We start from the raw sequence: 22615 nt of genomic DNA, 5'->3' as shown, positions 1-22615 counted from the left end.
AAGTTTTTTTTGAAAGATAAAATACAAGGTACACAGTTAAATTTGTGCTTCAGATAAACAGTGAATAATTTTTAAATAAACTTTTTGTAATTGAAGTATAACATATATTCAGAAATGCACACAGATCAAGTGCAAACTTGATGGATTTTCATAAAGTCAGCACACGCTGTGTAACCACCCCTCCTGTGCCCTCCAAAAGTCACCACTTCCCAGGACAATGACAACCACTATCCTGACTTCTCAAAGCAAAGCTTAGTTCTGCCTGTTTTTGACTTTGTATAATTGGAATCACGTAGTGATAGATGCTTGCTTATCTGGCTGTTTTTCCTCTTCTTCCTCAACTTTTTGTTCTGTTTTTCCATCTTAGTTGTTTCTTTTACCTCCCTTTTTTTTTTCCTTTAAGATTTGAGGTATAATTTACATACAGTAAAATTGACTCATTTTACGTGTACAGTTTGAATTTTGGTCACTGTGTATAGTCATGTAATCACCATCACCATTAAGATCTAGAACCATTCTGTCACCCTAAAAATAGCTGCCGTATGCCCCTTTGCAGTTGATCCCCTGCCCCGATTCCAGGCAGTTCATTTGCTTTCTTTCATTATAGTTTTGCCTTTTCTAAAATTTCATAAGGTAGAATCATATAGTATGTAGTCTTTTTGCATTTGACCTCTTTCATTTAGCATAGGTCAACATGATGTTTCTGAGATTCACCCATGTTTTTTTTATTCATTGCTGTATTATTCCATGGTAGGAATGTACTGTTTCTCTATTCTGTTGATGGACATCTAGGTTGTTTCTACCTTTATGATATTATGAGTAGTGCTGCTTTGATCATTCTGGTACACACCTTTGGTACATATGTGTGCATTTCTACATATGTAGACATGGAACTGCTAGGTTCAGCTTTAGCAGATACTGCCAACAGTTTTCAAAGTGGTTGTACCAGTTCACACTCCAAGCAGTAGTATACGAAAGTTCTGGTTTTTCTGTATACTCACCAACACCTGATTATTTTTTAACTTTTAGTCATTCTATAAATTAATAGTTGTAATTTAAGAATAACAACAAGGCCACCTACTGAATGGGAGAAGATATTTGAAAATACCTGAGAAGGGGTTAATATTCCAAAATATACAGAGAACTTACACAACTCAACATTGAGAAGAACAAGCAACCTGATTAAAAAATGGGCAGAGGATCTGAATAGACATTTTTCCAAGGAAGACATACAGATAGTCAACAGGCACATGAAAAGATGCTTAACATCACTAATCAAAATGGAAATGCAAATCAAAACGACGATGAGATAATCACCTCACAACTGTCAGAATGACTATTATTAAAGACAACAGATAACGCATATTGGTGAGGATGTGGAGAAAAGGGAACGCTTGTGCACTGTTGGTGGGGATATAAATTGGAGTAGCCACTATGGAAAACAGTATGGAGATTCCTCAAAAAATTAGAAATAGGGGCTTCCCTGGTGGCGCGGTGGCTGAGAGTCCGCCTGCTGATGCAGGGGACATGGGTTCGTGCCCCAGTCCGGGAAGATCCCACATGCCGCGGAGCGGCTGGGCCCATGAGCTGTGGCCACTGAGCCTGCGCGTCCGGAGCCTATGCTCCGCAATGGGAGAGACCACAACAGTGAGAGGCCTGCATACCGCAAAAACAAAAACAAAAAAATTAGAAATAGAACTACCATATGATCTATCAATTCCACTCCTGAGTATTTATCCAAAGAAAACAAAACACTTAATTCGAAAAGATATGTGCACCTCTATGTTCATTGCAGCATCCAAGATATGGAAGCAACCTAAGTGCCCATCAGTAGATGAATGGATAAAGAATATGTGTGTATGTTTGTGTGTGTATGTATGTATGTGTGTGTGCATGCACACACACTGGAATATTACTCAGCCATAAAAAAGAATGAATTCTTGCCATTTGTGACAACATGGATGGACTTACAGGACATTATGCTAAGTGAAATAAGTCAGACAGAGATAGACAAATACCATGTAATTTCACTTATATGTGGAATTTAAAAAGATAAACAAATGAACAAACATAATAAAATGTAAACACAGTTATAGATACAGAGAACAAACAGGAATTTGCCAAGAGGGGTCGGGGGGTAGGGGGAGGAAAGAAATAGGTGAGGCAGATTAAGAAATACAAACTTCCAGTTACAAAATAAATGCATCACAGGTATGAAATGTACAGTGTGGGGAATATAGTCAATAACTATGTAATATCTTTGTATGGTGCCATATCATAGCTAGACTTATTGTGATCAGTTTGAAATGTATAGAAATATCAAATCACTGTGTTCTGTAACAGGAACTAACATAGTGTTATAGGTCAGTTATATTTCAAAAACAAACTCATAGAAAAAGAGATTAGAGTCTTAGGTAGAGGCTGGGGGTGGGGAATTGGATGAGGGCAGTCAAAAGGTTATAAGGAATCAGTTTTAAGATAAATAAGTACTAGGGATGTAATATAGAACATGATAAATATAATTAGCACCACTGTATTTTTAAAAATACTTATTTATTTTATTTATTTATGGATGGCTGCGCCGGGTCTTCTTGAGGCATGCAGGATCTTTAGTTGCAGCATGTGGACTCCTAGCTGCGGCATGCACTTGGGATCTAGTTCCCTGACCTGGGCCCCCTGCACTGGGAGCGCCGAGCCTTATCCACTGGACCACCAGGGAAGTCCCAGCACCACTGTATGTTATTTATGAAAGTTGTTAAGAGAGTAAACCCTGTGAGTTCTCATCACAGGCAAAAAAATTTTTTTTCTATTTCTTTAATTTTGTACCTATATGAGATGATGGATGTTTACTAAACTTATTGTGATAATTACTTCATGATGTATGTAAATCAAATCATTATGCTGTACACCTTAAACTTATACAGTGCTATATATGTCAATTATAGCTTAGAAAAACAGGAAGGGAAAAAAATGAGTAACTAAATTGCCAGCTATTTTATAGGACCTGACATTTTTGTTTGTTTTTTCTTTAATAAAAGCATTTAAAATTCTGTATTGTACTGCCATAGGTAGAATCATTGATCAAAGTCCAGATTCTGAGTATTATTCAGAAGATTGAATTTCCACACTGAATTGATAATATGATACTGGATTTTGCTTTGCCAGTGTTTTGGTGTTTGGAGGCAGAAGGATAGGGGAGTGTTCAAGATGAGTTAAGCTGAATGCTTGTTTTCAATTTGTTTTAGCCTTGAGCCCACTGCGAAACTAGTTTGTTTAGTTTCTGTAAATACTGCTTTTAGTCTGGAGGCAGTGGCTCATGTAGCTGGTTCTCTTTTGCTTTTTAGTGAGGTGCTGGCAGAGGAGTCCATAGTATGTCTACAGAAAGCCCTGAATCACCTTCGGGAAATATGGGAATTGATTGGGATTCCAGAGGACCAGCGGTTACAAAGAACTGAGGTTGTAAAGAAGCATATCAAGGTGAGTTGAGTAATACTGATCTCTTTGTAGTGGGACAGGGGTAAGGATGTTGGTGTCTCATCTAAGATAGCATATAGCAGTGACACTAGGATGTCACAGGCTCCTCCTGGTTTTTTGTTTGTTTGTTTTGGCCGCGCCGTGCAGCATATAGGATCCTAGTTCCCCAACCAGGGATTGAACCTGTGCCCCCTGCACTGGGAGCACAGAATCTTAACCACTGGACCGCCAGGGAAGTCCTGGTTTTGTTTAAGTCCTTCCTTTAAAATTTGAAATTATGAGGGTTTTGGTGTTGTTTGTTGTTTGAGGCCAATGGGGAAAACACCCGAAACTTTTATGGGACTGTTTCATCTCTCGTAGGACCTCCTGGATATGATGATTGCTGAAGAGGAAAGCCTGAAGGAAAGGCTCATCAAAAGCATAGCCATCTGCCAAAAAGAGCTGAACACTCTGTGCAGTGAGCTACATGTCGAGCCATTTCAGGTACATGGCAGGGTGTCAGGGGATCGATCCTGCCTGGGTCTGAGATTTAGGGAAGAACTTTGATTCGGGGCTACAGGTGGAAAGTTTCCTTGTAGGGCTGATACTGGACATGAGAAATGGGAAAAATGTGCTGCCTAGTTACTTGGTTCCAGCAAAGCAGTTTTCACTTATGTGAAGAGTTGCCCTGTTGAGAGGTGAAGCAGCTAAGTGTTGAAATGTTTTAATCAAAAACAAGCCTCTAACTATCAATTTGTAGGACACAAAAATTTTTTTGAACTCTGAGCTAGGCATAGATGATATCATTCCATTCTTTCTTTGAAAGAAAATGAAGAGAACTACTTAGGATACAAAAGTGACTAGTGATATAAGGAAAAACCCAAAAAACCTGCCTCTGTGGATTTTTTCATACCCGAAAGCTACACCTCACTGAACTAGCCAGAATGGCCACTTGAGAAGAGATGTCTCCACAGCTGGAATATCAAGAGAGCGTAGTCAAATTCAGGGCATGCCATGTTTATCTGTGTACCTTGCTGAGAGGTTGCTGTCCTGTGGTCCAGCACAAATCGGACTTAAATGAGGACACCAGCAAGCATGACATGAATGACAGAGGGACCCCAAAACATATCCCTGGTTAGAACTGGTAAAAACAGTGTTGGGATCATAAAAATGAAGACAAACATGGAGATTGGGAAGGTAATTAGAATAGATGTGGGTGCAAGGACAGCACACAGTGGCTAACGTGGTACCAATAAGGTCTCAGGTCCCTCTCCCTGTTACAGAAAGAACTGCCTGGGTATCTCAGTGGAGTCAGCCTAGGAGGAGGAGACTGTCTCTAAAGGGTTAAGGCTAATTCATTTCTGGTAGCCAAGAACAGTCAGGCAGACTGTGACATCAGTAGAGCTTCCTGAAATCAACACAAATGGCATAAATATCATTGATTTTGGACAAATAGTTTCTTTAGTCTTTTTTTTTAAATTTTCAATATGAAATTGGGTGAGAAGTTAGATATACAGTGGTACATCTCCCTTAAATTATATGACAGTTCTTAGTTCACCAATGTTGAATAAAATTTATAGGACATAACTGCCACTTGTTTTTTCTCCTGCTTATCAGTTAGGAGTAGAGCAAGGAGTACTAAATTGATTTTTATTGGTTGAGTGATGTTTAGGATTATTGGGGTAAACATTTAGTTAGGAGCTAAATATACTACCCTGTAGCTAATTCAAAATAAGCTTTTCAACCAATTTTTACCTCTTGTAAAAGTGCCCTGGTACCTTTCCTTACTGGGGACCTTTGTTAGGGGACCCTCTTTGTGCCATATTCTGTTAGCTGTAAGTTGATTTATTTGTAAGTTTAACTAAAAGTCTGTCATCCTAGTCCTCTTTCGTTGTCTTCTCTTCCTTTGAAGAAATCCGCTTGGAACCTTAACACAATAGTACATTGTCTCATATAGGAAGAAGGAGAGACGACCATCTTGCAGCTAGAAAAGGATTTGCGCACTCAGGTAGAACTGATGAGAAAACAGAAAAAGGAGAGAAAACAAGAACTGAAACTACTTCAAGAACAAGATCAAGAACTGTGTGAAATTCTTTGCACGCCCCACTATGACATTGACAGCACCTCAGTTCCCAGCTTAGAAGAGCTGAGCCAGTTTAGACAACACGTGGCAACTCTGAGGGAAACAAAGGTGTGCTTACATTCATAGTTCCTAAAAGTCATTTGACTTTCCTCTAGGTATCTTGTAATCTTTTTTTTTTTTAATAGGCATCTAGGCATGAGGAGTTCGTCAACATAAAGAGACAGATCATACTGTGTATGGAAGAATTAGAACACACACCAGACACAAGCTTTGAAAGAGATGTGGTCTGTGAAGATGAAGATGCCTTTTGTTTATCTTTGGAAAATATTGCAACACTACAGAAGTTGCTACAGCAGGTAATGTCTACTCAAATTATGGCCTGGGATCTCCATAGTATCCAGCAATCTGAGAAAACTGCAGCTTTTTCCTTTAAGATAATGAGATAGGGCTTCCCTGGTGGCCCAGTGGTTAGGAATCCACCTGCCAGTGCTGGGGACACAGGTTCGATCCCTGGTCCGGGAAGATCCTACGTACCGCGGAGCAACTGAACCCATGTGCCACAAGTACTGAGCCTGCGCTCTAGAGCCTGCCAGCCACAACTACTGAGCCTGCGCGCCTAGAGACTGTGCTCCGCAACAAGAGAAGCCACCACAATGAGAAGCCCTCGCACTGCAACAAAGAGTAGCTCCCTCTAGCCGCAACTAGAGAAAGCCTGCATGCAGCAATGAAGACCCAATGCAGCCAAATAAAAAAAGACAATAGTATTATTTGAAACACAACCTTGATTTTTTTTAAACAAAAACCTTAATTTACATATAGCTCTGAGAATGTGAAATTGAGTTTTTTTTAAAATGTTTATTTATTCATTCATTCATTTAGGCTGCGCTGGGTCTTTGTTGTGGCATGCAGGATCTTTTTTAGTTGCGGTCTGTGGATTCCTTAGTTGCGGCATGCATGCGGGATCTAGTTTCCTGACCAGGGATCGAACCCTGGCCCCCTACATTGGGAGCAGGGAGTCTTACCCACTGGACCATGAGGGAAATCCCCTGAAATTGAGGTTTTTGGATGAAATAATAATAGTCATTTGAATTAGCTTAGTGTTTAATTGAAATTTTTTTTTTTTTTTTTTTTTTTTTTTTTTTTTTTTGCTGTGGGCCTCTCACTGTTGTGGCCTCTCCCGTTGCGGAGCACAGGCTCCGGACATGCAGGCTCAGCGGCCATGGCTCACGGGCCTAGCCGCTCTGCGGCACGTGGGATCTTCCTGGACCGGGGCACGAACTCATGTCCCCTGCATCGGCAGGCGGACTCTCAACCACTGTGCCACCAGGGAAGGCCCCCAAAATTTTTTTTAATTAAAAATTTGAATCCTAATTCTTGGGGTCTGAGATCCTACCATAATGACAGCCTTACAGTTTGTTTTCAGAAGTCATGAAAACACACCTCTTCACAGTCTTGTAAAAGTGCTTCTTCTCCATGTGGGTACAGATGTGTCTCTGTAGGAGGCCAGAGGGCCAGTTTTCTCTGTGCTGCTGTCTTTGCTATAACCACTGGCTTTCCTTGCTACAGCTGGAAATGCGAAAATCACAAAACGAAGCAGTGTGTGAGGGGCTGCGTGCTCAGATACGAGAACTCTGGGATAGGTTGCAAATACCTGCAGAAGAGAGAGAAGCTGTGGCCACAGTTATGACTGGGTCAAAGGCCACGGTCCGGAAAGCGGTAAGAAACCCAAAGGGCGCTGGGTCAGCATTTTGGTGTCAAGTCTGATGTCTTTACCAGCTTCTGCCTTGAGTGAGCCTGTTTTTAAGACAAGCGTCAGAAAAGAGTGGCAGTAGCCTGCTCATCTTTTATCTTTCGCGTATGTTTCTTAGATTTCTGGCTCCTATGATATCATCGTTATAAAGAGTGTTGACTTACCTCTGTGGTTTTGTATTGTAATTTTATTAAAAAGGGGGAAAATATTTTGCAAACCTACGTGAATATATAAGTATGACAAGCACTTTTAACAGGTCTCTTTGTTTCAGCTGCAATTAGAAGTGGATCGGTTGGAAGAACTGAAAATGCAAAACATGAAGAAAGTGATTGAGGCAATACGAGTGGAGCTGGCTCAGTACTGGGACCAGTGTTTTTATAGCCAGGAGCAGAGACAAGCTTTTGCCCCTTACTATTCTGGTTCGTACAGAAGTGTCGCTCTTCATGTGGCCTGCTCACTTGTCTTTTACAAGTGCAGACATTAACTGGGAAGTATTTCCTCTACTGAACAGACATTGCTACCTTTTCAGGCCATTCAGCATAAACTGCCATTCCTGTTCAAATAAGCATTTGCAAATGCTATTGGGAAATAAGGGATCTCTTGGTTTCTGAAGCAGAATATCTCTGTAGCATGTAGTTGTGAAGCTCAAGTTTAGCAAGAGCTTACTCTGTGCCAGGCGCAATGTCAGACTCTTAACAGGATTATCTGACTTAATTCTCATGTCAAGAGATGAGGACACTGAGGCACATAAATGTTGAACAGCTTAACCCAGAGACACACAATAGGTAAATGGCAGAGCCCACATTTGAGCCCACGAGGTATGACCCCAGGGCCCAATGGAATTCTAGTCTGACCTGAACTGAATATAAAGATGAAGCCGTCTTTACTAAATTCAACATTTTTGTACATTTTCTGTGACTCAGCCCTCTGTTGGGCAGGGTGGAAAGGAAGAATATGAAAGAAACCTAAGACAAGGCAAGAGATGACAGAGTTTTGAGAATCTTAGTCCTTTTAGTCCACACCCTAGTCCCTTAGTCTCTAGTCCCACCAGCCTGATTGGGACAAACCTGGCTTTTATTATCCACAACATACACTTACTCGTGTGTCATTTTTACTGTAAGGAAGAAAATTCTGTTTCCATTTTAGGGGGATGAAGGATTAGTAAATTGGGATACTAAACACTAGAGGGATTTTTTAAAACTACTGGGCCTATATCTTGCAGAGGACTATACAGAAAATCTCCTTCAGCTCCATGATGCCGAGATTGTGCAGTTAAGAAACTACTATGAGGTTCACAAAGAACTCTTTGAAGGTGTCCAGAAGTGGGAAGAAAGCTGGAAGCTTTTCTTAGAGTTCGAGGTACTGCCTTAGTTTTTGTCTGTTTTCCTTAGAGTACAGTGAAGTGTTAAGAAAGCGTCCCCTGTATAGAGTCAGAGGCCTGTTTCCTTTGCTCTTGACCAGGTTTCTAATACCATCTTTATCATTAAGTCTATAAACTACTGCTAACCCATCTGTATTTGTCAAGCTTATATGCAGAAACATGTAAGAGAAAACCCCAAAATTAATGCCTTCAATAAGGTTGAAGTTTCTTGCATAAAGGAAGTCTAAAGGTAGGCAGTGCAAGGCAGGTATGGCTATTCCACAGTCAGGGGGTCCCAGGCTTCTCCAGCTCATAGCTCCTTTACCACTAAGGGGTGGATCTTATCTTCCGGTCCAGGGTGGTTCTAGAGCTCCCACCACAGCGTTTCAGGCAGTGTGGTGGAGGAGGGAACACAGAAGGCATTGCCCCTCCACCCCCTCTAAGAGGTTTTCCCAGGCTCTTTTCACAGCACTTCTGCTTAAATGCCACACCAACTACTGGCGAGGCTGGGAGAATCACTATCGCAGATAAATTCAGGCTCTATTACTAAGGAAGGAGAGAAAAATGGATGTTGAGGCAGGCAACTAACATTCTGTACTCTTCCAACTTTTGTTATTAGAAAATTGCCTGGGTATTTGGGGCACATTTGTATACTCTGAATTCCTTTTGTTTTGATAGACTTAGCACGAGTCGATTCCCTTAGAGCATTTTAGAGCTCAGAACTGGGACTAGGACAAGGCAAGTGAGGCACCTTGGGCACGCAGCTCAAGGAGCCTCACTGTCAGGTTCATACTGGTCCTATTAGAGCTTGAACAGGCCTTTAGAGAATCCGGAGTTTAACTCCTTCAAGTTTCCAGGCAAGAAACTAGGACTCAGAAGTGGAAAAAACTGTGAGAGCTCACAGCTGTTTAAGAGCAAGTGTTCTAGTCCTCAGTTACCTCTTACTTCTGGTTGAAAGCAAGGAGTAATAAAAGTCAGTGAAGAGCTCAGCCATAAACAAGAATTAAATTTTGCCTTTTGCAACAACATGGATGGATCTATAGGGTATTATGCTTAGTGAAATAACTCAGAGAAAGGCAAATATTGTATGATACCACTTATATGTGGAATCTAGAAAATAAAACAAACTAGTGAATATAACAAAAAAGAAACAGACTCACAGATACAGAGAACAGACTAATGGTTACCAGAGGGGAGGGGGAAGGGGGGAGGGGCAATAAAGGGGTAGGGGTTTAAGAAGTACATACTATTATGTATAAAATAAATAAGCTACGAGGATATATTGTACAGCATGGAATGTAGCTAATATTTTATAATAACTATAAATGGAGTATAAACTTCAAAAATTGTGAATCACTGTGTTGTACACCTGAGACTTATACTGGAAATCAACTATACTTCAGTGTAAAAAAAAAACGTGTGCGCACACACACACACACACACATAAAGGCAGTAAAGAGCCAAATAAGCGACCCTTGTTTACATGCTAGTATTTAAGAAAAAATAAGAAACTAATTACCATTCCTTTTAGTTATTGCTTATAATCAAGCAGTCTGGAGGAAATAGAATTTATCAGTTTGGCCCCCAAATTGTCAAGATTGTTTCTAAACTTTTCTGATTATCTGTCCCGTTTTTTAGTGTATTCACCTAATTTACATTTACAAATTATACACTTATATTACTGTTCTGATATACTGTATACACTGTAGAATAACAAAAAACAGAAATGTTAAAAAGAATAAGAACCCTAACATTTTATATTTTTTGTCCATTTTGTGAGGGTTAATTTAATAAAAACCAGATTATCTATAAACCCCTTAACTGAGCACATTTAAGCTGCATTGTCTCAATATGCTGGAAGTGAGTGGGCAAGTAGGGGTACCACCACCAAACCCTCTGAGTGTAGACCTCCCCCTTGTCCTTCCGCATACCCCATTTCCTGTTGGTGACATCTGAACCCAGGAAGGGAGCCTTAAATTAAATGCATTAAATATTAAAGCCTGTCTTACTTTTTAGACTAAAAAGGAAACACTAGTTTTCCTGTACCCCAGTGTATGATCTTGCATATGCCTCAGAGTGTTCACACCCCACTCCCTGCCTTAGAAAGCCACGATTTCTCACTGCTAAAAGTGGATGGGAATGCAAAACTCTGAAGTCTCCCTAAAAATATGTATCTGTTTATGAGAGTGAGGATTCTTAGCAGAAGTGACTGGTCTGACTGTCCGGGGTTCACTCTAATTAAAATGTATTTTTCACAGAGAAAGGCTTCAGATCCAAGTCGATTTACAAATCGTGGAGGAAATCTTCTAAAAGAAGAAAAGCAGCGAGCCAAGCTCCAAAAGACACTCCCTAAGGTAATATTGTTACTGAAAGAGTTTTTGGTGCTTGGCTACAAAAACCTCACTTTTTGTATATCTCTTGCTTTGAATTGTTTTTCCTTAGGTAAAGGATAATAAGTATATACTGGGCCTACCTAGTACAAGCAACTGAATATCAAGTTTTATTAGCTTTTTAGGGCTGCCATAACAAAGTATCAGAGACTGGGTGGTTTAAACAACAGAAATTCACTTTCTCACAATTCTGGAGGCTCGAAGTCTGAGACCCGGGTGTCAGCAGGGCTGCTTTCTTCCGAGGCCTCTGTCCTGGCTCCAGATAGTAGTCTTCTCCCTGTGTCTGCACGTGGCCTTCCTTCTGTGTGTGTCCGTGTCCACATTTTCTTATTCGGCTACCAGTCATGTTGCATTAGGACCCACCCTGATGACCTCATTTTAACTTAATTACCTCTGTGTCCCAGTAAAGCCACATTCTGAGGTACTGGGGATTAAGACTTCAGCATATGAATTTGTCAGGGGATAATTCAGCCCGTAACCTTTTGAGAAAGTGCTTTGGACTTCATTACTATTCTCTATTTTAATAATAATAGTTAACACTTATTGAATTAAGTGCCATATACTGTTTCAAAGTACTTTCCATTTATTAATTGTCACAACATCCTTTAGAGGTTGGTATTATTAATTCCATTTTTACAGATGAGGAAACTGAGGCACTGACAAGTAACTTGCCTACCTGTTCACAGCCAGTAAGAGGTAGATTCCAGATTGGACCAGATAGTGCCGCTCTAGTGTACACTGCGTATTTAACGTTGCTGGTCTACCCCAGCTGCCTCCAACTTCGGGCGCCAAAACTGTAGTGGTCAGGCTCTGGGTTCTCGCCTTTTCCCACCTTCATGTGTATTATGAATGAACCATCCCAAGACTGATTTCTGGCCGCTCCAACCTGTTCCCACGTGGGTCCAGCTACCTAAAGTCAGGCTAATGATACTTTGGGGAGGGAGGAGGCATTCTTCGGGAGAATCATTTCTTTTGGGCTTCACACTAAAAATTTGAAGTAATTAACATGTCCTTGTTTCTGGTCTCAGTTGGAAGAGGAGTTGAAAGCAAGGATTGAAATGTGGGAACAGGAGCATTCAAAGGCATTTGTGGTGAATGGGCAGAAGTTCATGGAGTATGTAACAGAACAGTGGGAGATGCACCGACTGGAGAAAGAGAGAGCCAAGCAGGAACGAGTAAGTGAACCCAGTTTGGGAGGAGGAGAAGACAGCATGAGTGAGCAGCCCAGAGTCTCTGCCAGGGCTCTAGGTTGGTTGAATTAGGAGTAGTTCATGGCAGCTCTTTTTAGCTCTGGGTGCAGAGACTTGCGCTAGATTTCTGGCCCTGCCTCTGCCCCCATCCCAGACCTGTTCTCCTTCTGGGATTTGTCACTCTTGCTTCTGACTTTCACATAGCAACTAAAGAACAAGAAGCAAACTGAGACAGAGATGCTCTATGGTAGTACTCCGCGAACACCCAACAAGCGGCGAGGACTGACACCTGGCACGCCGGGCAAAGTGCGCAAGGTAATAAACACGAGGCTGCATGAACTGCCATGTCTGAGGCATTTTTGAGGCTAGGGCTCTGTCCATCTCTTGCCTTCTGTCCTGCAGAGATGGGAAAGAATTTTTCTAGCCTTCCAGGTTGAGTCCATTTGACAGTGTGAATGCAATTCTGCAGTTCAATCCTGAGTAGGGACTTGACAGTGACAGTCAAGGAGTGGCCAGCTTTGATGAGTCCCAGATTAAACTCGGGAGCCAGCAGCTGCCAACATTTTGTAATGATGAGAACCTTCAGAGGTTCATTCTGTAATTCCAACAAGTGACCATGGCACTATGTGAAAGAAGACTTTCATGCTTGGCAAGGGGGATACCTAATACTCCTTAATCTCTAGAGCAGGAAATCAGGGAGTTCTTCCTTCCTTCCTTCTTTCTTTCTTCCTTTGTTTTTTTAAAACCGTTTCTTTAATAAATGAAGTGGAGCATTATTTTCCTTTTCCCTTGCAACTCATTATTTTATAACACATAAAATGTTTTAAAAATCACCTGTAATGACTCCAGGAGAACCAATGAGACTATTTGGTGTTTTTCCTGCTTCTGTAAAAAGCTTTTTAAAATAGTGTATTTTCACAAAATAGAGATCACATATAATTTTGATTTCTGCTTTTTCCCTAGTCGGTATTGGTGTGATTTTTTTTCATAGCATCAAACTTTCTTCAAATAACATGCTCATTCTTAGCTATATATTCTATTCTTTTGACATAGTGTCATTTACTAAACTAGTTCCCTATTGTTTGATATTAGGTAGTTAATTTTTTATTAGGAAAATAATGTGACAAAATTTTAAAAATATGTGTTATAAAATTCTAGAAAGGGTTGGGAAAAAAAAGGTTTGGGTTTTTTTTTTGGCTCTGTTGGGTCTTTGTTGCTGTGTGTGGGCTTTCTCTAGTTGCGGTGAGCAGGGGCTACTTTTCATTGCGGTGTGCGGGCTTCTCATTGTGGTGGCTTCTCGTTGCAGAGCATGGGCTCTAGGCGTGCAGGCTTCAGTAGCTGCGGCACATGGGCTCAGTAGTTGTGGCACACGGGCTTAGTTGGTCTGTGGCATGTGGGATCTTCGCAGACCAGGGATTGAACCCATGTCCCCTGCATTGGCAGGCAGATCCTTAACCACTGTGCCATCAGGGAAGTCCAAAATGTTTGTTTTCATTAAAAGTTTGAGACTCTCTCTATTAGATGCTGAGAACACAAAGATTAAGTGATATGGCCCATGATCTCAAGAGTGCTGCATTCAAACATTTCTCAAGTGCTGGCTGCACTGATCATTCAGTCTGTGATACCAAAGCAGTTATAACAATTTACGCTTCCAGTGGTAGTGCCTAAGTGCTACTCTGGCTTCAATCTTTGCCAACATGTGATATTTTCAGACTTTACAATTTTTGCCCATCTGATGGGTGTGAAGTAATGTCTCATATTTTTAGTTTGCATTTTCCTAATTACTAATGAAGTTGAACCTTTTGCCATGTTCATTAGCCTTCTGGATTTCCTATTCCGAGAAGTTTTTGACAGTTTTTCTGTTGGAACATTTTGTTTCTTTCTTGCAAATTTTATAGGAATTCTTTGTATGTTCTGGATGCTATTTCCTTGTCAGTTGTGTTACAATAGCTTTTCCCAGCATTTGTGTGTGTCTTCTGTAGCTTATCTTTTTTTTTTTGGTTGTGCCGGGTCTTAGTTATGGCAGGTGGGCTCCTTAGTTGTGGCATGCGAACTCTTAGTTGCGGCATGCATGTGGGATCTAGTTCCCTAACCAGGGATCGAAGCCAGGCCCCCTGCATTGGTAGCTCAGAGTCTTAACCACTGCGCCACCAGGGAAGTCCCTGTAGCTTGTCTTTTTACTCTTTATGGTGTTTTGTTGATGAACAAAAAGTTATTAATATCAATATAGTAAAAGTGTTTTCAACCTGTTTTCTTAATGGCTTGTAGTTGCACATAACCTACCCAGGACCTGAGGCACACAGATATTTTCCTGTGTTGTATTTCCTAGTTTGTGTCTTGTATTTGAATAGTCTTGCTATCCCATTTAAGGTTTTTAATCCACCTAGAGTTTTTCCAATTAAAGAAAAAGCTTACAGCTTTATTGAATAAAGTAGACACATAATAGTTAAAGTGTACCCGTTAATAAGCTGTAATATATGTATGCACCGTGAAACCCTCACCACAATCAAGATAATGAACATACCCATCACACCCAAAGTTTCCTTTTGCCCCTTTGTTTTCTCTTTGCTTCCCTTACCGCCCATTTCCCTCCCCCCACCCACTTCCCACTAGCTCCTGGCAACTGCAGCTTTGCTCTGTTACTGTTGATTAGTTTGCATTTTCTAACATTTTATATAAATAGAATCATATAGTATGTATACTTCTGTGTCTGACTTTTTTCATCTGTTGTTGCATGTATCAGTAGGTTACCCCTTTTTATTGTTAAACAGTATTCCATTGGACGTATATACCACAGTTTGCTTATCTAGTTGCCTGTGTTGATGGATATTTGGCTTAATTCTAGTTATCTGGCTGCTACACATAAAGCTGCTATAAATATTTATATGTAAGTCTTTGTATGGATATATGCTTTCATTTCTCTTGGGTAAATACCCAAGAATGATATGGCTGGATCTTATGATAGTTGTCTGTTTAACTTTTGGAAACAAAATGGTTGTCCCATTTTATGGAACACTGAACGCTTTTCACAGGTGTCCTCAAAGCTCTTCACCGTAAAAACTGTCTTAGACTGCTTCCCACCCTCACTCTCTGTAGTGTAGGGATGGGCTGCTAAGCACGTCATCTCACATCAATAATCTGTGTTCGGGCTTCCCTGGTGGCACAGTGGTTGAGAGTCCACCTGCCGATGCAAGGGACACGGGTTCAAGCCCCGGTCCGGGAAGATCCCACATGCTGCGGAGCGGCTGGGCCCATGAGCCATGGCCGCTGAGCCTGCGCGTCCAGAGCCTGTGCTCTGTCTGCAACGGGAGAGGCCATAACAGTGAGAGGCCCGTGTACCGCAAAAAAAAAAAAATAAATAATAATCTGTGTTCTTCTTCTTAGCTGAACACTACCACTGTGTCCAATGCTACGGCCAACAGCAGCATTCGGCCTGTCTTTTCGGGGACAGTCTGCCGCTCCCCTGTGTCTCGCCTTCCACCTTCTGGCAGCAAGGTTAGTATTTAGTATGCTCTGTGTACAAGCACATCCCCGACACTGCCCCAACCTATGTACTCCGGGGACTGCTGGGAGGTGGAGAGATTGAATACTGTCCTCTGGACTGAGAAGGAACTTTGAGGCCTAAAAACAAAGCAGGCAGCTTCATAAAGTGCAATTATGAAGTTTATTGTGGGTAACTTGCATACAGGCAGGATCGGGCAGACAGTGACCCAGAGGCATTTGCAGCTGCACTCAAGCGCGAAAGAGATATGGGGGGATTTAAGGGGGCCAAAGCTAAAAATAGAATCTGACTACTAGGGAGAAGCACATCTGTAGTGACAGGAACTGGGTGGTTTTCCTCCTGCCAGGGTCTCAAGACCATTAATCATCTACATCAGCAAAAGGCATTCTTCCAGTTTTTTTAATCAGATGAAGGCAAGGGTCAAAGTTGATAGGGAACTTGTCTGGCTTGGCCTCATTCCTTGTAAGCTGAAGCTCAGTCATGCAGGAAGGGGAGGGGGTGGGACTGTAAGCCTAAGATGGAGCTGACAAAAAGGACTCAGTATGGTTCAGCCATACAGGGCCCCACCTAACTTGTTCCAGTTTCTAAGATCCCTGGATTCGGTTATCATTGAGATGCTGAAAGTTGACAGATGAAAGCTAGCTAATCTGTCAAAAACTAAATGAGAGAAGAGAATGGTCATTTTGAGCTCAGTCCAGTATCACGGGAAGCACTGGGATGTGACTGGGAAACTGAAGAGTCTCCATAGGCTCAGTTCAAAGCCTGGTCTTCAGTTGCTACTGAGCGAGGTCCTTGCATGTGGGTTCCAGCCCAGTGACACTGGACAAGTAGATGCAGATAGGTACTCTCACCCAAGGAGGGAGTGAGGAGTGCGTGCTAAAATGTGTTCAATCTTTCAGGTATTTTACAGACTATGCTCAAGATAAGGGTTCTGCAGATCATTAAGAATTTGTATGTTTTTAAACCAAAAGTAGGGACTTCCCTGGTGGTCCAGTGGTTGGGACGCCATGCTTCCAATGCAGGGGGCGTGGGTTTGATCCCTGGCTGGGGAATAAGATCCCACATGCCGCACGGCGTGGCCAAAAGATAAAAATTTTAAAAATAAAATAAGCCAGGGCTTCCCTGGTGGCGCAGTGGTTGAGAGTGCGCCTGCCGATGCAGGGGACACGGGTTCGTGCCCTGGTCCGGGAAGATCCCACATGCTGCGGAGCGGCTGGGCCCGTGAGCCATGGCCGCTGAGCTTGCGCGTCCAGAGCCTGTGCTCTGCAACGGGAGAGGCCACAACAGTGAGAGGCCCGCATACCGCAAAAAAAAAAAAAAAGGCCAGAAGTATAGGATTACAGACACACGAATAATATAAAGATGGTATCAGCCTTTGATAATTTGTGTATGTGGTCATTATAAGGATGATACATTGGTCGATCTTTCTTTTCTCTACAGCCAGTCACCACTTCCACCTGTTCGGGGAAAAAAACACCCCGTGGCCTCAAGCGTGGAGCCAACAAGGAGAACCTGGAGCTCAATGGCAGCATCCTCAGCGGTGGGTACCCTGCCTCGGCCCCCCCACGGCGCAACTTCAGCATTAATTCTGTTGCCAGCACCTATTCTGAGTTTGCGGTAATTCACCTTTTCTAATATCTACCAGTCCCTGGGGAGCACACAGTTGGGGCAGAGTGGGTATCTTCCCAAGGGCACCCAGGCTATTAGTTAGGACAGTTCTTTGGAGGCTGAGAATCCCTTTCCTGACTTGACCATGGCATGAGGTAGGGGTGGTTTAAGGGTGGTGTATAGGAAGAAAGATGGCAGCAGCAAGCAGACATTTAACCTGGATCCTTCTGCTTAAGAAATACCACTCCCTGGCTGCAGGAGGTGAACCTTCTCATCACTGCCCTGGTGCTCTCTTGGTGGAGTTCTTGGTAATTGTCTCAATTCTTTGTTCTTAAAAGGATCCATCCCTCTCTGACAGCTCCACTGTTGGGCTTCAGGTCTGTATGGCAACCCCTGCATGTCCCATGTCCCTTTTCCAGACTGATCTGTCATCTGCTGGCTTCATTCCCATCTGGGCACAGGGCTACACTAACCAATAATCTCAGCTGTACTATCATAAAACCTTTTTTTAACAAAGGAAGCAGGAATTCCTAATACGGACTTCAGAAATAATAAATATCTGGCTTAAGTTCCCAACAGACTGACTAACCTGCTGATTAACTTGTTCAGACTTGAATTGGATTCTCAGCCCCATCTAAAGTCAGGCAAAGTTTTTTTATCATGTTATTTCACAACAGAAAACTTTCACCCTCCCCAGTTGTGACATTAAAGGCCTCCAATGTGCTGCAAGGAATAGAGGCCCTACCACGTGGGGAGGGGAGCCCCAGCTGTGTGCTGCCTATGAGGTTCTTGGCCTGCGTGCTGATTACTTCCTGGAGTATATGTCTTACTAACCCCTCAGAGCTGAACTGCCACCTTTCTGTCTACTCTGAGCTAGCCAATGCTCGCTTCTTTGCCTTTGCCTATTTTCTACCACATTGAGCTGCTAAAGCATATATGAGGCACTGGAAGAAAGTAATTTTTTCCCACAATGCTCTTCAGCTCCTAGTAACGTACTCCACATTTACCAACACTTAACTGCAGTGCACTTTCCTTAACAATGTGTTCTGTCTTCCCTCAGTATCTAGCTGTTGAGAGGTGAGCCTGCCCCTCACCTTTGTGGGGGATACTGAGTTAAAGCCTAGGGCATCGACTCTTGCTGCAGTGATGGAGAATGTGACGGCTGCCCAAGGCTATTGTTCATTTTGAGCACTGAAGCTAGCTTTATATTCTTTTACTTTTGTCAAGTTACTTGACAGAGGTGGTTCTACCTATAGAAAGAAGGTGGGTATTTGTCACTCTGGCTAGCTGATTGCTGGACAGAGTCCAGCTTTCTCTTTTGTTTGCTCAGCCAAGCCCACTTCACCCACTTGCCGCTTACAAATATCTGTTTCTCTCTGGCTAGGCCGAGGGAGATTCTTCTGGTTTTGGTTGCTATGGCTGGTAGACTCCACCAGGCAGCACTGAAGCCAGTAGACTAACCTCTACTAACATCTGTCCTTTCTCAGTGGTCATTCCTGCTCTGTCTTCTGCTTCTATACCACGTGCTCCAGCATGAGATCAAATCACCAGCAGGTTACAAGGCCCTCAGCCCCAGGGATTGGTAGATACATGTTCTGGCCCATTGCATTGTTTCCTAAAGGGTTCAAAAGACCAAAGCTTGTTGCCTACCTAGCTTGACAACTCAGAGAGTACTTTGTGAAGTATAAGGGATTTCTCTTCTGTGAGGTTTTAATAGAATGGACTGGCTGAGGAAAGGAATCAAGGGGCATATGTGCACATGCTTAATCTGTGACTAAGGTGTTCAGAGTCCCTCCCCTTTTGTTCCTAACACAGCCTGTGCTGGGCTGTATGCTGACACTCACCTGTGCTTACAAGGGCAGGGCATGCATGAGAGGGGACAGTAATGCCACTGATGTTATTTATTTTTCAACAGCGAGAACTTTCAAAGGCTTCCAAATCTGATGCTACTTCTCGAATCCTCAATTCAACCAACATCCAGTCCTGAGAAGCCCTGATCAGTCATCCAGCTGAGGTTTCCTATGCCCTGTGCCTAATTATACAGGGGTGGCTTTAATGTTTCTTCAGTTTAGATGTGCTTGAAAGCCTGGACAGGTTCTACTACCATGGGCCTAACTTACAGAAGTGAATGAGTTACAGATGAGAGTCCATCATAAGCTTAGTACGTCCTTAAACACTTGGTTTTATTTTGACTCAAGAAATACATTAAAACATAGTTCATAGCAGTAAGTGTAAATTTTAGCATATGGAACCTAATTTCTTTCCCTACCCCGTAATTGTACTTGCTAAACCATGATCAAGGGCTTGTTTTACTTCACCATTGTGTAGTTAAATGATTGACTATGCCCAAGCTTGGGGTATGGGACATGAAGCAGTTTTGGGCTTGTACACTTATAATTAGCAATTAACACCTTTTTTTGTTTAGGGATATTCAGTTAATGCTATAGCTTCAGTAGCTTTGCTCTCACCTAAAGGCCTGTCCCCACCACACAGGACAGCCTTCCTCCTGATGAAGATGTCTGTGTGTCAGAAGTTGGGATGGCCTGACTCACTGCCAAAGAGGTGACAGGGAGGCTGGGAGCACCTTTGTTAAATTGTGTACAGTTTTGTTATATAGGCCAGTGCTGTGGGGGTATGTGTGTGAACACACGTACTTTTCTGAACTCTTGCTTCTTCAGTTTTTCTCTGGGTCCAGTTCCCCATCCCTGTGCCCCCTGTGCCTGAGTTCCTCCACCCTCTGCACTTGCCAGCCAAGTTGGGAGGCTGTTTGGATGGGTTGGGCCGTTTCTGTCATGGAGATCTGGAACTTTGCACATATCAGTACTGGGAGCTGCATGCTGTAGCGTCCACGATGAGGCTCCTTCTTCACCTACCCTATGTATCAATCACTACTGTGCTCCCCAAAGCACTATTATTTATTCTCCGTCTGCCTGCACCAGCACTACTGTCAGCACAGTAAATGGTTCTTGGAAGCTTACCAGTGTGGATTTGGTCTGTGTCAGCCATGCTGTTTAGGCATACGTATAAATGTCCTGATTTTAAAATATAAATATTCTTAAAAATAAATTAAAATGTGTATACTTATATTTCAAAGATATATACTGTGGTGTGTGTTTTCGTTGTTCCCCATGTCACTTTTTGGTTGGTTTTTGTCTGTGGAAAACAGAAAAGACTAAAAGAACATACAAGAAATTTTTAGTCAGGAGTATGATTTTCACATTCTTTTGAGTGTTTCTAAATTAAGAACATCTCTTATTCTGAGAAAAAAGGTTTTTTGAGAGGAATAAAAAGCCTAAATCCTGATGTATAAAGAGGCTGAGGGAATTCACGGACTTCCGGGAAGATGGCGGAAGAGTAAGACGCGGAGATTACCTTCCTCCCCACAGATACACCAGAAATACATCTACACGTGGAACAACAACTACAGAACACCTACTGAATGCTGGCAGAAGACCTCAGACCTCCCAAAAGGCAAGAAACCCCCCACGTACCTGGGTAGGGCAAAAGAAAAAAATAAACAGAGACAAAAGGATAGGGACAGGTCCTGCACCAGCAGGAGGGAGCTGTGAAGGAGGAAAAGTGTCCACACACTAGGAAGCCCCTTCGCGGGCGGAGACTGCGGGTGGCGGAGGCAGGGAGCTTCTGAGCCGCAGAGGAGAGCACAGCAACAGGGGTGCAGAGGGCAAAGCGGAGAGATTCCAGCACAGGGGATCAGGGCCGACCGGCACTCACCAGCCGAGAGGCTTGTCTGCTCACCCGCCGGGGCAGGCGGGGCTGGGAGCTGAGGCTCGGGCTTCAGTCAGAGCGCCGGGAGAGGACTGGGGTTGGCGGCGTGAACACAGCCTGCAGGGGGGAAAGTCTGGACCTGCCGAAGAGGCAAGAGACGTTTTCTTCCCTCTTTATTTCCTGGTGCGCGAGGAGAGGGGATTAAGAACGCTGCTTAAAGGAGCTCCAGAGATGGGCGCGAGCCGCGGCTAAAAGTGCGGACCCCAGAGACAGACATGAAACGCTAAGGCCGCTGCTTCCGCCACCAAGAAGCCTGTGTGTGAACACAGGTCACTATCCACACCCCCATTCCGGGAAGCCTGTGCAGCCCGCCACTGCCAGGGTCTCGGGATCCAGGGACAACTCCCCTGGGAGAATGCACAGCGCGCCTCAGGCTGGCACAACATCATGCTGGCCTCTGCCGCCGCAGGCTCGCCCTGCACTCCGTGACCCTCCCTACCCCCCCGGCCTGAGTGAGCCAGAGCCTCCGAATCAGCGGCTCCTTTAACCCCGCCCTGTCTGAGCAAAGAACAGACACCCTCCAGCGACCTACATGCACAGGCAAGGCCAAATCCAAAGCTGAGCCCCTGGGAGCTGTGAGAACAAAGAAGAGAAAGGGAAAGCAGCCTCAAAAACAGCAATCAACTTGATGTACCCTGCATCTGTGGAATACCTGAATAGACAACAAATCATCCCAAATTAAGGAGCCGTGTGGATGAAAGGCTCTTGGTGCTGCAGCCAGGAGTTAGTGCTGTGCCTCTGAGGTGGGAGAGCCAACTTCAGGACACTGGTCCACAAGAGGCCTCCCAGCTGCACATAATAGCAAACGGTGAAAATCTCCCAGAGATCTCCATTTCAACGCCAGGACCCAGCTTCACTCAACGACCAGCAAGCTACAGTGCTGGACATCCTATGCCAAACAACTAGAAAGACAGGAACACAACCCCACCCATTAGCAGAGTGCCTGCCCAAAATCATAATAAGTCTACAGACACCCCAAAACACACCACCAGACGTGGACCTGCCCACCAGAAAGACAAGATCCAGCCTCATCCACCAGAACACAGGCACTATTCCCCTCCACCAGGAAGCCTACACAACCCACTGAACCAACCTTAGCCACTGGGGACAGACACTAAAAACAACAGGAACTACGAACCTTCAGCCTGCAAAAAGGAGACCCCAAACACAGTAAGGTAAGCAAAATGAAAAGACAGAAAAACACACAGCAGATGAAGGAGCAAGATAAAAACCCACCAGACCTAACAAATGAAGAGGAAATAGGCAGTCTACCTGAAAAAGAATTCAGATTAATGTTAGTAAAGATGATCCAAAATCTTGGAAATAGAATAGACAAAATGCAAGAAACATTTAACAAGGACCTAGAAGAACTAAAGATGAAACAAAAAATGATGAACACCACAATAAATGAAATGAAAAATACTCTAGATGGGATCAATAGCAGAATAACTGAGGCAGAAGAACGGATAAGTGACCTGGAAGATAAAATAGTG

The 22615-nt window shown here is 43.1% G+C and overlaps 2 protein-coding genes across 14 annotated transcripts in view; one reads left to right on the top strand and one right to left on the bottom strand.

Annotated features, from left to right (window-relative positions):
• Window positions 1-20415, top strand: part of PRC1 (protein regulator of cytokinesis 1) — a 29109-nt gene extending 8694 nt beyond the window's left edge. Inside the window, exons 2-15 of one of the 4 annotated variants that reach the window (XM_060158400.1) lie at window positions 2605-2734; window positions 3345-3477; window positions 3835-3957; window positions 5411-5644; window positions 5722-5892; window positions 7103-7252; window positions 7558-7705; window positions 8509-8645; window positions 10905-11000; window positions 12065-12211; window positions 12431-12541; window positions 15611-15721; window positions 17169-17345; window positions 19252-20415. In XM_060158400.1, coding sequence (XP_060014383.1) covers window positions 3847-3957; window positions 5411-5644; window positions 5722-5892; window positions 7103-7252; window positions 7558-7705; window positions 8509-8645; window positions 10905-11000; window positions 12065-12211; window positions 12431-12541; window positions 15611-15721; window positions 17169-17345; window positions 19252-19323 — 1665 coding nt within the window. In that variant the 5' untranslated portion in view covers window positions 2605-2734; window positions 3345-3477; window positions 3835-3846 and the 3' untranslated portion in view covers window positions 19324-20415. Of the gene's footprint in view, window positions 1-2604; window positions 2735-3324; window positions 3478-3834; window positions 3958-5410; window positions 5645-5721; window positions 5893-7102; window positions 7253-7557; window positions 7706-8508; window positions 8646-10904; window positions 11001-12064; window positions 12212-12430; window positions 12542-15610; window positions 15722-17168; window positions 17346-19251 lie in introns of those variants that run through there. The other 3 variants (XM_060158392.1, XM_060158382.1, XM_060158410.1) reach the window with 3 other exon arrangements.
• Window positions 1-22615, bottom strand: part of RCCD1 (RCC1 domain containing 1) — a 48488-nt gene that overhangs the window by 4581 nt on the left and 21292 nt on the right. The window contains exons 7-8 of one of the 10 annotated variants that reach the window (XM_060158493.1): window positions 7188-7330; window positions 4957-5467 (exon numbers count right to left, since the gene is read on the bottom strand). The exons of 7 other annotated variants lie outside the window; for them this stretch is intronic. In XM_060158493.1, the coding sequence (XP_060014476.1) occupies window positions 7218-7330 (113 nt within the window). In that variant the 3' untranslated portion in view covers window positions 4957-5467; window positions 7188-7217. Of the gene's footprint in view, window positions 1-4956; window positions 5468-6976; window positions 7103-7187; window positions 7331-22615 lie in introns of those variants that run through there. 2 more of the 10 variants (XM_060158484.1, XM_060158503.1) reach the window with 2 other exon arrangements.

This window comes from Lagenorhynchus albirostris, chromosome 1, assembly GCF_949774975.1.
Source record: "Lagenorhynchus albirostris chromosome 1, mLagAlb1.1, whole genome shotgun sequence".
Classification (NCBI taxonomy): Eukaryota; Metazoa; Chordata; class Mammalia; order Artiodactyla; family Delphinidae; genus Lagenorhynchus; species Lagenorhynchus albirostris.
This window is presented reverse-complemented; position numbering and strand designations above follow the sequence as displayed.